This window comes from Falco naumanni, chromosome 7, assembly GCF_017639655.2.
Source record: "Falco naumanni isolate bFalNau1 chromosome 7, bFalNau1.pat, whole genome shotgun sequence".
NCBI lineage: Eukaryota > Metazoa > Chordata > Aves > Falconiformes > Falconidae > Falco > Falco naumanni.
In genome coordinates this window covers 30,942,633-30,958,869 of record NC_054060.1, presented here as the reverse complement: position 1 = coordinate 30,958,869, position 16,237 = coordinate 30,942,633, and the positions used below count along the sequence as shown (strand labels likewise).

The window sequence follows — 16,237 nt, the reverse complement described above, 5'->3', positions numbered from 1 at the left end:
TGTCACAAAGCATGAAACCCAGACTGTAAAGGTCTCCTTGTAGCTGAAGATACAGGCAATGGATTTTTCAAAGGCTCCTGAATATAATAAGCACTTAACTAATGTTCAGGTGATGGAATATTTCTGAGGGTCTGTTCCTAAGTGACTTAGGAACTCTGCTCTTACCAAAACTCTATGATGTCTACATTCCTACACCGCCACAGCTTTGCAGTGTGGTGAACAGCCAGCTTCCAAGGCCCAAGGACCATATTCTAAAGGATGTTTAAACATTTCTAATCCAGTGTGTAGCAACTGAAAAACCCACCAAAAACCTCCCTGAGAATTTTCATCTCTGAATAACCAGCTCTATATCTTAAACACACCCAGAAGTCTAGTTCTAAGCCCAAACACATCTACTCAAGTAAAGGCCTATGTTTCAGTCTGTATTTAATTTTTTGCCAAGTAAGAAAGGCTTTGACACCTTGGACACCTGCATGTATAAATAATGTCAAAGAGCTGTGAAAATTACACCTGAAGGCTATTTCTACATTGGTAGGCAGTAGAACACCTGATGCTGAGGACCTGCACATTCTGAGGACTTAGAACTAGCTGTAGTCCCATCCCAAGACAGAAGAACTCCAAGGGGTGGAAGTGCATGGGATGTGCTCCAATGTATCCCAGCTTCCTTTCTTCTGCAAGGAATCCACATCCCCTGACAGCTGTGCTAGATACCGAAGCAGAACAAGTTGGATGATTCAAAATCACACTCCTGACCCAGCCAAAACACCAGCACGGGTGCAGACTGGAGATACGCTTTCAGGTTTGGACCCTATGGTTGCTCTGAGAAGAAGTAGGGGCAGCAAAAGAAAGCACCCTGAAGCATCCAAAAGTTGCCTCTTGCTTCCCGGCTGCTTACCAGCCATGGGCTGGGCAAGGGCCATGGTGGGTGGTTTGTGGCTGACACCTCAAATCCTGAAGCAGAAACCATGGTAAAAAGGGTAATTTTAATTTCAGACCCCAATGATATCCAGCTCTTTATTTTAGCAGTTATTAAAAGAAAACTAAAATCAGTCAGTAGTGGTATTGCTATCGATTTCAGGTACCTCAAGCAGCCCCTTGGGGAAGGTTAGTGATTTTATAGTTTTGGGATAAAAAAGGTAATCCATTTTAATATTCCCTCTTTTAAGAACTTGTAACATTTCACTCAACTCTATTTTGGGAACACAGACCAGAGAAATAATTTATCCAACCTTATTATTTGGGGTCAGAGGCTCTATTTCTCTATTTCCATTTGTTCTTTAGGTATTGTATCCAGTAAAACTTATCTAAAATTTTTCATGCAGAGTAAAATAAAATGTGCAAGTCCTTATCTTCATTTCTTTGTTTTTATTTTCTAACAAAAGTCTACAGAGCAGAATCATACCTTAGAAAGGTTATAACTGCATTCTCATTTAACCGCTTTTAATTCTACATATTTTGATGTAATTAAAATTAACTACAATACAAAATATAGCTGCTATAATTTCTAAAATGAGTTCTTTAAAATGCTCTCCTTATCACAGAGCACTTCCTAGTAACATATCATTTATCCAATATACTGTTTTGAAATTACCCTCTGCAGTTAATTGTCCTTGTCTATACGCAAAGTTCAAAACGTGGTTTACAGACATACTCATCTCAGTTAAATAATTTATAGGAAATAGACCATTTCTGAAATGCACAAAATTGCTTAATGGATTTGCTCGCTGAGACAGACACAGGATAGACTTGAGTCCTGCTTTCAGTGGCTGTGGAGTGCAGTTAAAGAGTCAGAATTCAATAATTTGACTATTATGATTTTCCCACTGAAATGTGAGCAAAATACTCATTTTCTTTCCAAATGTAAGGTTATACATAGCAAATTTAAGCCAAGAGGTTGAAAGCAGTGGATTCCCACAATGAAACTCTGCATGCTGGGGTGTTACAGAGTGTGTACCCAAAGCACAGACAGATGAAATCACCATTCATAAACCTGAGAAGATTGCATTGTCTTCAGTTCTGTGAGGAACTGCACTTGGTCCCTCAGGAAGGTTGGGACATGATGAACTGCACCTATTCACTCCTCCATGAGCCATCAGTCACTGGATTTGAATGGTGAAGCTGTAAACTCCTACTACATTGTGGTTTATTCTCATCAGAAAGTATAAAATCTTGGAAGCGTTTAAGGGTTCTTGAATTTGACATTTCCCCCACACATTTTTTATTCTCCTTTGCTTGTTATAAATGTGCTAAGGAATGTACTGAATGAAAACAAACCCAACCAGATTCATCAAAACAACACGTCTTTTCTCATAAACACAGAGATTAATGTACTATACTTCATCCCTATTAACTCTAGCTCACTGAGTAAAACGCGGTAATTATTCATTCAAGTTTAATTTTACACAATGCAACTAAATGAAAAAAAAAAAACAAAACCCACCAACTTTCAGAGTTGCAACAGAAAATTTAACTGGTAGGTCTGAAACACCAGCTACTTGGAGGCAGGGATGCGCTGTACACTTGCATGATGTGCATGCCTCCAGGGAAAGCCCGGGGCTGAGCTGGGAATCCAGAGGCGCCTGGGGCTGATGCAGCCTGCAGACTTTTCAAAGCCTCTCTCGAGAGATTCCTTGAGGCCCCAGGATGTTACCTCCCAAATCTGCACTGCCGAGCCCTGAGCAGTCTTAATACTCCTCCTGAGTAGAGGTGAAGCTCTGGGAAGTCCTTGCTCTCACAGTGCTCAAAGCGCCACTGAAAAAAGGAACGCCGTGAATTAAGAGTGGGACCCACTCACATACATTTTACACTTGGTACGGAGAAAGGGAAGAGGAGAGTCAGGATTTGGATACTGCTGGATTAAAGCTGGCAGGAATATAAGTGTAAGGATTTGGGGACTGAAAGAACCATGGAAGCCAGGAGGACATGTGCAGGGTGTTGGTGACAGGTATAATTTTTGCTGAAATAGCTACACTGGTAGGAATCTAAAAATTTGCTGGGGTATTATGTACGTATGCCTGTACATAAAATATATGCATATATTCACACATATCTGTATATATATTTATAGACATTCATATGGTATGTAACTATATAATATATAATGAAATTTCTATACACTATTCTATTTTTTATGTTATGATAACTCTCCCATACAGAAGAGGGGGGCAGGGGCAGATGTTCTCTGCAGCCTTGCAGCAAGGACTGACTTGCCATTTGCCAGCAGCTCACACCTGGACCTTTCAGGCAGAAAAAAAAAATCTTAAGGGCCTTATGAAACTCCACAGGAGCTTGCAAAGGGAATGAAAAAGTCCTTGGACTCAGGGAGAAAAGACATCTCAGGGAGAAATAGCATCTCAGAAGCCATATATACCTATGTAAAGGCAAAATTTATCCTTCTCTAGATGGGGACAAAAACAAAACTTAGCTAAGAAATATCATAGCAGACATGAGAATTTGATGAGGCCTTTGGAAGAAAGCTTGGGCTGGCAGTGGAAGAATAAATTCTTGGTGGAAAACAGCACTGAAGAAAAACACATAAAAGGGACCAAGACTTCTTAAGGTGATAAGGTGTTTTTCTGTGCTGTGCAGTCTCAGCTAATCGGCCAACTACCCTTCCCCCCATTTTAAAACATCTCCAAAGTCCCATCAGTCACACTAGCAAAAGCCAGACACGATGAATAATGTAGGCTTTCCGTTATGATATGCTCAAATCTTCTGTTGCTTATGAAAAACAAAGTCTGATGTTGTTGCAGAATCAGATAAACTGTATCATACAGAGAAAAGGTTCATCTAATCAGCTCGGGTACTGATAGCCATGAATTGATGGCAGCATGCACAGAAGTGGAGGTCAGTGACCAAATAATCAAGTCCCTGCACCCATTAACTACATATACTGGTACGTATACTTGTACAAATACACCTGCCTATGTCTATACATCTATGGTGAAACCTCTGGCTGCAGAATAGACATATCTCAAATGGATGTAAAAATCCAATAAGCAAGGAGGGAATCAGCTTCTGCTACCCAGAGCAGCACACAGCTCTGTGATGGTTCAGCCAGTAGGGAAGCTCTGCAGCTGCTTCCCATGGCACATGGGGGCTGGCTGTGTAAGTTTACAAAATGATGGGATGTATTCGTGAAATAAAATCCATCTGTGGCTACTAAACACAAAAGATTTCCCTCTGGGTGAGGAAGACCTTGAAACACAATTCAGTGGAGGCTTGGAGAATATTCTGGGGAAGTATCACTGTTTGCTTACTTCACCTGCCTACTCTTTGCCACACATCAGCTGTTGGCCTTTTTTGGAGACAGGGTTGGCTGTATGTCTGGACTTAGTTGATAGAGCTGTTTATACCCAAAGAGGGGATCTTGAGAAGATGGGGGTGATGTAGTGGTGCAAATTCATCAGCTGCCTCCTGCCGTTTGGGATGTCATTGCCTCCTGTAAGCACAGCCTACAATGTGCAGAGACGACTACTACACTGTCAGAGAGGTCTCCTTGCCTCTGTGAATGTTTTAGCCAAAACTTCAGCCTTTTCTGGGGCATCTATAAGGGTCAGAACTCCCTTGAAAATCAGATCAGAGCTGAGCACTGACCAGTCAGAAATCTAGCTCTACAGGACTGCACATTAAAGTGTGCAAGGGCAGAATGATGAACAGCATTCCTAGCATTTGAAAGATGGTCAAAATAGTCAGTAAAGAAACAGTAACAAGAGACTGTGCCAAAGATCTAAGTCCACACTGGCAAAGGTACTTTGCATTATTTAACTCAATGCAAACTTCCCCATATCCTCACAGAAACACAAAAGAAATTTACCTTTCATACAGCATTCAGGACTGCTGCAAGAAGAGCAAAAGGTCTGTATAGATACTCTCCCCTCATCTCTCTCATTTTTAGTGCAAGTCTAGTATTTCATTTTTTTCTAGAAGCCCCAGCTCCTGGAGACAGGATATTTCCATTTTGATTTTATACAGAAATAAGTTTCTATCCTTCCTGACTGAGGAAATAAACTTGAAAGCATGACCATTCCCACCATCTTCAGAACTCATAAGACAAACCAGACTGCCTAAAAGCATTAGTCTGATTTTATAGAAATACATCACATTATTTTAAAATAATTTTCCTTTTCCTGCACTGCCAAGAGTTTTGAGTTCTCGGGTTTGGCACTGAAGCATGCAGGTCTAATTCAGAAACACTTCAATTCAGCGAAAGGAATCTTTCCGACATTGGAGACTGCAAGAGCACATCTTTAACACACCAGCTAGCACTAAATTAAGATTGATACTTCTTATTAAAGTTAACTATCATGCAGACAGAGACAAAAATATTTTAAATTTATAAAATAATGTGAAAAATTGAACGTTCCCTTCAGTGAGAACTAATAACACTTTTGAACAAGCATCAGTAGGACTAAATCTTACATGGCACTATGTATGCCAACCCAGATCTGCAGTACGTGACTTACTCCAAGCCACGTGCTTCATACAGTGCACCACACACGTGCCTGGCTGTGTAACACCAAGGAAATTCAAAGTTGATGCAATTTTCCCTTCCTTTCCCAAATTATTAATGCCAAACAGATGAGAGCTATGGAGTGCCTGGATGGATCTCCTGCTCACCTAAATGGGAGCTGCTACACTTGACTTTTCCTCTGTGTGATTTGGTAGATCACTTAATCTACTGACCTCCAAACAGACATACGATTAAGAGCAGACTCACCCCTATTTTCAGCTGCCATACCAAATTAAAGATAACATGTCACTTGTGCTCTTGCTTTCCTTAACTCTGATACTGCGTAATAACCTCTTCCCAGACCAAACATTGGAAATAATTCATGAATCAGACCTGCAATAAGTGAAACTCTGGCTTGCCTAAAAAAAATAAATCCAATAAATGACAAGTTGCTCTGGGACTATATGCAGAACATGCTGAGAATTAACATGTAACACATGAAGGCAAATAATTGAATACATACGGGATCAGGACTCTAAGTGTGGCTGAAACATGAGCTATCAAATCGATATTTATTCTGGCTTAACTATCAAAATTGAATCCATTCAGCAGCAGCCCCCAATAGGATTTTACTACTCAATATATTTTTATTGCTATGCAGTTCGAGCAGGATTTTTGATCAATTCCGACAATCGACATCTAAACGTGGTGTGTCATTATTTTTCTGCTGGCAAAAATTATTTCTTTAAACCTTGTTAATCAATCTGCCTGGTTTAAGTTACCATACAACTTATGCAGTCAGCTGTGCAAATAGTGGGAGTTGGAAAGCAGCTTCCAGAGACACTTTGTTGGCATTGCCACTTACGTGAAACTCCTCGCCAGGAGCAAATTCAGGTTAATTGCAGCTGGGTGAATTGTTAGGTGTCCTCTGCTAGCAGATGTCTCGTTTCATTAGCCTGGGGGACTTCAAACCCCCGGTCCTTCCTGAGCCTTCTCCGCTGATAACACCTCCCTATGCAGAGCAGTGGCAGTTAAATTGTTTACTCCTGCTTGAGATGGTGGAAAATTACTGACGTGCCTTCTCGGGGTCACCTCGCTTGCTAGGAAAGTTTTGATAATTGGAGACATGACTGTCTGCCCTTCTCTATTATCCTGGCAACTGCAGATAAGTTATGTTAAAACGACTGGGTCTTGTTTTCTCCAGCAAAGCAGCACCCCATCACACCAGCTCTGCATGTGGTGCATTCTCTGCTAGAGAAGCAGCAACTACTTGCAAAAAATGGGAGACTGTCCTCAAGAAATGGAGACAACTAATGAGGGGAACGTAATGGGGCACCTAGGTATCTTCATTAATAAGTTCTATAAACTGTGGTTCTACAATTGGATTCATTCTCTTACCGTACCGATTTCTATAATTACTGATTACTGCAGCAGTTGGGGTTGGGCATTTAATTACACACAAATGAGAACAAAACAAACCACGTGAGAACAAAATGTCACAGTGATGCAAGTTTCCCTGTCAATCACTGGGTTTCACCTGCTTTCAAGCACAAGAAATGCCAGAGCTGGGGCCACTGATCCAGGAAAAATGCCTCTGAACTAAAGAATGGTTGCCCCCACCGTGAGGCGTGCAGGAAGCACCTGGATGGGATGCCAAGTCCCTCGAGGACACCCTTTCGGCAGGCAGGGAGGCTGGATGTGCCAACTCACCATGGCTGTGAGGCAAGGGAATGTGATAAGGGAAGATGGAGAAGGGAAAAAAGCAGCAACATAGCAGAGTGATTCATGCTGGGACTCAAGGAAGGATGAAGCCCTGCACTTTGGACAGACACATGAATGTAAGAGATGGATGATGCCTGTTCTTCTGTTTTGGTGTCCCTACATGATTCACTTTTCTAGGATATTCCACTTTTAAGAATACATCAAAACTTCCATCTGTGGGTGAGTATAGTCAAAAAAAAAAAAAAAAAAAAAAAAAAAAAAGAGGACACATTCTCTCTCTCTCCAAGCAAAGCAAGTAACACTACCATATTAAATAACACTACACTTTAAAACAGTAACCACTAAGTACCAGTTCCAAAGCAAACTTAGGAAAACCTTAGGACAGCATGTCCTGCCATGCTCCTGCTCCCACAGAGAAAATTAATGAGGATAGGTTTCCAAAGGATACTTATCGCATTGCCACTCTAGGCTACTGCTGGGGGACAGAGAAGATGGACGGACTGGTAGTACAAGTCCGTAAGCTGAATTTCCCTGGGAACCCAGTGTGACAGCAGAAGCTTGGAATACTCAAAGCAGGCTACTGAGGTTTTCACATTTGGCAGAGGTTTTTAAATGTTGTCTCCCCCTTAGGCAGATTCCCGTCCCTTGTGCTTGAACTTCTCAAGGCAGAACAGATCGATAAAAATTATATTCTTCACCATCTGATCTGCAGTCACTCTTTCAGGTACCACAGCTGCCACTATAAATGTCTCTGCAACTACATCTGGGAGAGGTTTTCTTCCATAAGTGAATTTTTAGGATACGACATCTCATAGTTACTCAGTTCACAATTCTGTTAAACAATCTGTCACAGTATGAAAAAACTCTTCAGTGTACTCTATGACTAGAGGAAGCAGTTTATCTTGATTTAAGTTACATTTACACATTCTGCCAATCCCTGTAGTACACAATGAACATAGCTCTGAGTCATGGGATCGCCTGTCAGCAGCCACGGCAGAATCGAAGGCACTTTCAGTAATTAAAGGTAATTTACTTTAACTAGATATGGTTAAAAGTCTCTCCAGCCAAATGGAGAATAACATATCTACAAGGTAGAAACAAAAAGATCTTACTGTCATTCCAAACACAATATTAATTAGTAAATGCAATGAAGTTTTGCATGTAATCCATTTAGTGATGGCTTCTAGTTCAGTAAATTACACATTCATTGCTTAGTTTCACTGTAATACCCAGAAAACCATTTATTTGTTTAAATGCTGCTACTTTTAAAGCTTTTATTTTTAAAATAGCTGTAAGCAAGTATAAGATATCGTCACTGAGATTAATAATAAGAACGAAATGGTCCAGTGAGCTGAAATACAAGGAATATTTTACTATGGGAACTGCAGATTTAGGAGCTTTCACCATAATGACTTCACACCTGAATATGGAAACAGATTCATTCTTACATTAAATCTCTCTTTTAAAAACCTTAGTATATACTGGAATACAGAAAGCTACAAGAGGTATTTTGAAAGAGCATGGATGTGCATTTTCCTGAGTTTATACTCTCCAGACCTGGGTTATGCCCTCGGGGAGCCATCCCCATGTAGTCCCATCCACACACCTGCACACTACCCAGTCCCACCCCAGTGCAGGACACACGCACGCAGGCTTGTACAGTAACACATCAGGAGTCTCCTTCAGCTACACACTTTTCCTCGCTTCTCCTCTCCTCCCCCTTGCTGCCAGCTAGGAAGGAGCTGAAGCCTTGATTCATGACCAGTATTGACTCCCCATGTCTGTCCTCTTCCCAGAAGCCAGTGCAACTCCCAAGCGTAACCTTCATGTCCCTGTGATCGTCCCCAGGAGATACGTGGAGCCTGCTGGAGCCACCCTTACAGGGAAGAAGCGGCACAGAGCCTCAGTGGGGTGTGACAGGTCCCCTAGGGCAAGGCCACCCACTGGATCTACCCTAAGGGAGCCACAGATCCAGGTTAAGGGAAGGCAAATGGCCAATATTCAACGGGAGACAAGTTCTACAATAAACGGGTCTATTTTAAACAGGCAAGACAGACTCTGGATGGTTTTCATGCAGAACCACCTGTTCTTTCTCTACGATGTTCTGCCTCTGAGGATGATTCCCGCCTCAACACCTGTACTGACCGCTCATTCCCACCATCTGCTATACTCTTCCTAACCCCATATGAGTTACTGAGGACTCTGCATTAGGCTCTTTCCCACCCACTGCTGGCAAACCAGACATTAATTACTGTGAGGTAATGGGGTGATTAACTGGAGCTCCCCCATTACTCAGACTTCTCATGACTGTTGCAGGATAGACAGTGCATCCCTATCTCTGCATAGTCAGATCAGACTATTTTCTGTAAAGCCAGTTCACCACAAGCAACAGTTTTGCTTCCTTGTAGAGACTGTTTGCGGGTGTTATTCTGGGCTAGAATACAGACAAATGAAAATCTCTGTGTGAAGGTTAATATGGAAATCCTCCTGAGAGACTAATACAAAACAATGTGCATTTCCTCTGCCAGGCTGTTTAAGAGATGTCAAGCACACAGATGCCATTCTCTTCTGCTCAGAGACACTGTAACTGTGACCAGTGAGCCATACTGGGCAGAAAGAGCATTCCCAATGGCATAAAAGATGAACGGTTTGCTTCTAGGGTAGTATCCCTGGAGACAAAACATCTCCATCTTATGACAACCACTAGCATCCTGTAGTCCCAGCTGACAGCAGGCAAGACTAGTTAGCATTCAAAGCTAAACAGAAGGTAAATACATCCAAACCACCAGCATTTCAATAGAGATCACAGTACCTAAAATAGCCACCACCTCGTCGTCCTGGATGACTTCTAGGGATCCCGAGACCACAAAGCAAAGAGCATCAACGCTTTCCCCAGCATGATAGATGAGGTCCCCCGGGGCGCAATGGATCGTCTGAAACTCCACAGCCAGGGCTCGCAGGCAGCCGTCACTAGCCAGCCGGAAGGCAGGGTGTTCATTAAAAACTTTCCGGTTTAGATGCACACAAATATCTGCTCTCATGTCCTTTGGGCAAATTGAGAGAACCTGAATAAAAGAAAGATGAAAAATAATCAGCTGGGAATATGACACCAGGCCAGCGCGCACTTTATGAAATAACTTAATGGATGGACGTTAAGACCTGCTTGGGTGGATCTTAAAATCCACCCATCCAGTTATTTCATAAAGCTTCTGGTGGGAATTTTATCTTGAATTGGGGTAGTCTTTCTCTACCCATCTACTGCTTTCACTGCAGCTGAAAGGGTCATGTGGAAGAAGGGACTATTCTGTAACACTGTTCTCATTCCTAGCAGTTTTCACACTTTTTTTCCATAATTGCAGGTGGCACTACTATGTCCTGTTTGTGGATATCCCTCCAGACTTGTTGCCCAGACTATCCGCCCGCTGCTACGCTCAATCCCTGCAGGAGCACAGAACGGACGCTCAGAGCTGAAGGAGCTTGAAGACATGCAAAGACGGACCAATAGAAAATTTCACAATAGAAAACACATTTTGCTCACATCGAGAAAACCTAGTCTTCAAAAGTCTTTACGTAGATGACCACTTACCGACACGTATCCAAACACACCGAGGGTTTACTTTCAGTGCCGTACAGACATACAATAAGTAACCTGCCCTGGAGGGCTTACAGACTAGAAAATCCAAAGATCTTGAGATCAGAGCAAAAAGAAAGTAATATATGAAACCTTTATGAAATGTGAAGTAAAGGTGAGTGAAAAACTGTGCCGTGAAAATGAAGATGTCTTCACAGTGGATCAATTAAATAAGATCTTCAATTAATTTCTTACCTTAAATAGCTTTCCCTATTGAAACAGTAACACAAATACACCTGAAGAAAGAAAGTGAAAACCTGTGGGTCTTCTTAGGTTTGTAAACCATGTGTTTAATATTTGCACATCCTCCCAGACACACTAATGTCCTGAGAAAAAATGCATGGTAGCTAATTGCACTGAGAAACATGTAAAACCTTTTAAACTTTTCCTATAATAAATAACAGAAAAGGGCGTGAGATTAAGAGCACTCTGGAAGTCTCATACAAAGAAGGCTGCAGATCAATAGTACTGATTAATTTCTTATTGTACAGAATTAATCTGGCAGCTGGCTCTGCGGACAGTGTGAGAGACAGGGACATGGGGTCAATGTGTTGACTACCACTGAATATTAGCAAACGGGGGAGACTCTGGTAACTCTGCCTAAGCTTTGAGGCAAACGGTCATATTAATATTGAAGTGAAGCCACGACTTTCATTTCTGTTTAATGCAGAAGAGGTATAAAACATATTACTGTTCAGTATTACTAAAGGCCCTAAAGCGTAGAACGGGAAAATAATAAACAATTTCTAATTTAATAATAACATTTATTCCATTTCTTGTATCAATAGATCAGAGTTCCTTTGCAGTCAAAGATATAATGAATGCAAAAAGGTGAAGTAGAAGTTATTCTTCTATCCTCAGTACTATGACAACCTGAGGCTAGAAGGGGCTACTGCAGCCAGCTGCACTAACCTCCTGCACTTATAATTTTCATATCAAACCCAGAATACTTGGTGAAATTATAGCCTTGATTTAATGTTTCCAAATGATACAGGGTAGTCATTCTAATCAGCAGCTACTCTCTCTTTTAAAACACGTGCTGTTTCTGAACTGATTTTTTTAAAAAAAATGTCAGCCAAGAGCCAGAGGATCTCATGTTGCTCAGATAAAAGATCTGCAATCATTGGAAAAATCTTCCACATGTAGGTGTTTATAGAATACAACCAGGTCATCTCTCGATCTCATCTTGAATAAACAAGAGAGATGATGCTTCTTGTGCCTAACACTACGAAGCACAGTATCTCTTTGGCAGCTTTCCCATAGCATGAGATTTTCTCACTTGCTACAACCTTCCCAGATCTACCAGATAATTACTTTTTATTTCATTTAACACAGAATAAGTCAGTTTGGCTTAATGCTATCTTTCTGTAACAAAATGTTGTACAGAACACATTAAAATACCCTGCATAAGGTTGTTTTATCATAAAAATTAGTATTAAACACATTTGACAAGACACATTCTCCATAAACCATCATTTGCTTTAGTAATGTCTTGTCTGAATCACTGTTGACCATATCCCATATCACATTTCCATAATTTTATTAGGGGCAACTGCCAATTTTACAAACTGATACTTACCTGAGTCATTCCATTTACCATTAGAAATATAGACACCCCTTAGTTTTTCCAGTAAAAAACAAAAATTATTTTTGAGTGATTGTTTCAACTCAGCCCTACTTCTGGATCAAACAGAAAGCTTGTCTTTGTTATAATAAAATAGAAACATGCCATCTTTCTTCTTCTCAATAGTAATTTTATGAAAAATCCTGCTTTCTTTCCTATCATGATTGATGACTTTTAACATTTTTATCTACTCTTGGGCCTAAATCATGGTTAAAAGTTTTTTAGATCCCTTTAATACTATCAGTAATGCAAGTGCTTTTGACTTAACAAGGCCATGAGCGATGAATTCTCAAACGCTGCTCTTAAGAAAAATGTGTGTATTCATACATGACTGATTTCCAAATTTTATCTTTTAAGCTTCCAAACTGCAGGAAAAATGGGTTAAACTATTTCAGAGATTGTTACTGTAGATTCGGAGATGTTCCGGGACCTTTTGTTTTTTGGAGTGTAAATTAGTTGTGTCCCTCAAGAATAAACGCCACTTGGATGCAAAGCAGTATACTGTTTCCTCACAAATACAGAGTTAAATACAGAGTATTAAAAGTGAGCACTCAATGCATTACTCTTTTTACAGACACAACAAACATATCTATCATCACACACTGTTAATATGGAGAGACAGAAAAAATTACATTGCACAGAAAAAGCCAGTCTTAGAAAGCGTAATTCAGGAATTTTCTGATGTCATGATAAAGTGATTCTCCTAATGACACATTACTGTATGGAGATATATGGAGATATCCCTTATCAACTAGTACAGCAGTAAAGGAGTAACGCTCCAAGAGTTAGCCAGGAAAAAATATTCTTTATTTCAATTTTCTTGTCTGCTACACTGCAAGCACTAAGAACAGAAAACGAAACAGATGACAACTAAAGGAAATACTTGGTATTAAAAGATTTGTCAAAGGAGCTTTGACTGATAAAGATAAATGTAGATGCGCGTCGGGGGAAAAAAGAGCAAAGACAGACAATCTTAATTTTCAGCTACGTGTTTACTGTATGCTCCAAGCACAGGACTTCATAAGCTCCAACCTGACTTTGCAGCACTTCTTTTTGCATTTACAAATACCAACATCATGAATTCAGAAGGAGTCTCACAGATGCCACCAGCTACTCTATTAGTTGCACTGTAGAAAGGTGTTGTTGGTGACACAGATTACAGCATGTAGTAATTTTCCTGCTTCCATAAAAGACACAATGTGATATAGGATCACACAGGAGCATTTGGAAGCTAATGATAAATAGTCCAAAGATCCTAAGAGCAGAAAATGAGCACTTCAAATTCAGATATTCTTCTGAAGACAATCCCTTATTGGTAATACAAGACTTCAACATTCTTACTGTGAAATGCTCTTACTGAGATCTCAGCATTTTTAAGGCAGCATGCAACTAAAAAGATACAAACTAGTAGCAACATGGTTGTATGTGAGTCCATATGTTGTACAAATGCACACACATGGGTGTAGAACAGAAATTTAATTTAAGATAAAGGATATCCTGTAACGCTCAATCTGCTGTTTCCCTGTTAAGGAAATGCCTCCAACACCTCTTGTTATTAGAACCAAAGTTCAGCTGGGACATTTGTTCTAGCCTGTGTATTCTTTCAGCAGCATATCAAAACCACCAAGACAAATTTCTGAAGAAGAAATTTCCTTAGAGACTCAAGACCTTTCTCAGTGAAACCTGCAGTTTATAAGCAAGACAGGATATTAAGGCTGCTGACTGCAATGCTTTACTATCTGATGGGTTTGGAGCACACTACTTGGAGCAGGCAGTCTGCAGGGACCAGGTGCTTCTACCGCTACAGAAGTTGCTCCGTAATAAATCTGTAGCCACAGACTTCGCAGTCAGCTTTCCATATGCATCCAAGCAACATGAAAGAGCAGAACCTGCTATGCTTCAATGCAAAATCAGAGGAGAAAGCCAAATTCTACCCAGAGGAAAATCTTCACTGGCTGTATAAGCTGTGTTTCTACCAGCAAAGGAGCAAGGCTCCATGCCACACATGAACAGTATCCATGTATCCACAAAGACCTGAACCACTACAAAGCTGAGAGAGAAAGTAAAGCACAGAATAACATTTATCGCTTCCCTTCTCTGCACAGAAAATTAAACCTCCTCAAAGTCAGTATAAGCCAACTGCTGAGCTCTGCCATCATCACCTGGCACCCAGCTGAGACAAACCCCAACACAACGACACCCAATGCAGAGATTCAGCGCCGCTGTCATCTCTAGAGTACCCTATAGCATATGTAAAGTGCTGGTGGTGAGTGAAAAGCTTGTGGTTGCTGCTAGAGATTCAGAAAGGCAGTAACCAGCTCTGAATGACTCATGGGGAACTGGCACAAAGCATCTCACTCTCTTTTCAGCTCAACATCTCTAAAAGGGGGAATAAAGTTCCCAGGGAGGTTCCATCTGATAATTTTTTCCTCTCCCATCCATTTCCTTGGCATGCTCATGCAGTTTAAGATAAGCCCCTCAAACAGCTCGAAGAACTCTACAGAGAGCAGAGATTATAAAGAACTCAAAGAAAAGCAAATGAATCAAAACAAAACCTGAACAGATCAAGAGTGTGTCCAAACAATATCTTTTAGGATGGGATTGGGTATTTAATAAATAAAAAAATAAATATCTCAGCTGGAAAACACTACTGGATGGCTTAGCAAATATTACAGAATCTGTTAAGACTTGTTAACAAAAAGGGCAGAAGCCAGTGAATCATGAACATTCTGTCCGCAATTCCCTTTCAGCATGCAGGCTTCTCACTTTCTCGGGGTTGTAGCTAGGGGATATATTGACTGATACACAAGGAGAGAGCTCAGACAGTCTTAGTGATGGAATAACAAGGACTATTTCCTAAATGAAAACCTGTAACAAATATTGGAGATACTAAAAAGTATAAGCTTTGACAACAAACAAAATAAACTCCTCCAACTTCTAACCAGTTATAAACCACAGATAACTTGCTCTATTTTGTGGAGAAAGGCCACTCTGGATTTTCAGACATGTCCAGCAGTCATAATCAAGGTCAGTTCTTTCAAAAAAAACACAACACCCTCCAGGCATCTGACCAAGTTATTTAGATTTTTAGAAGGATTTGGCTCATTTGAGTGTTGAATTCTTTTGCAGACCTGGCTGAAAGTGTTACATCTGGCACTGGACGGAGGCCAAAGAGACAAAGGTAAAAACCCAACTTATTGGCAAATCACAGAGCATTTTCCTGTAATAATCAGGTAATTTTCTAAGTAACTCAAAGATGATGTATGGAACTGAGCAGTTATTAACCCTCCATGCATTAGGGTAATCTTTAATATATCACTGAGTATCTTGGCACTAAGAATTGAATTTCAGCAGCAATGGTGTGCTCTGCTTTAATTGCACTAAAATCCAAGGTCACTTGGATTTACACACTCAGAAATTAAGATCTGAAAATCAAGTCTAATAGGCTGAGTTTGGCTCATTTTATTATTAACAATAAATGAGCTGAACCATCGATCAAAATGGTTAGATCTAGTGGTATAGTAACAAAAATAACTTTTTAAACTGAGTAACAAGTGTTAGAGCCATTCAAAAATCCCCAGAAATTGCCTCTAGATTACATTAAATTCAGCATTGTCAAGACAGGCAGAATCTGGCTAAGGGTCTGAAAACCAGGGGAAGATGAGCGGCATCACCGTGTGTTTTAAGGAATCAAGTAGTTCCCCAGCACAGGGCCTGCTGGTTTGTCTAACGCACTGAAAAGTGTGGCACACTAGTAAGATTGAATGATGACTCAAAGGAGCAGATCCCACGTTGGCTAATGGTTGTA

General features: G+C 40.6%; 1 protein-coding gene across 1 annotated transcript in view; it reads right to left on the bottom strand.

The window, feature by feature from the left end:
- The window catches only part of KCNH5 (potassium voltage-gated channel subfamily H member 5), a 160,162-nt gene that overhangs the window by 30,611 nt on the left and 113,314 nt on the right, over nucleotides 1–16,237 (bottom strand). The window contains exon 9 of the mRNA XM_040602321.1: nucleotides 9,987–10,239. Within this exon, the coding sequence (XP_040458255.1) occupies nucleotides 9,987–10,239 (253 nt within the window). The remainder of the gene's footprint in view (nucleotides 1–9,986; nucleotides 10,240–16,237) is intronic.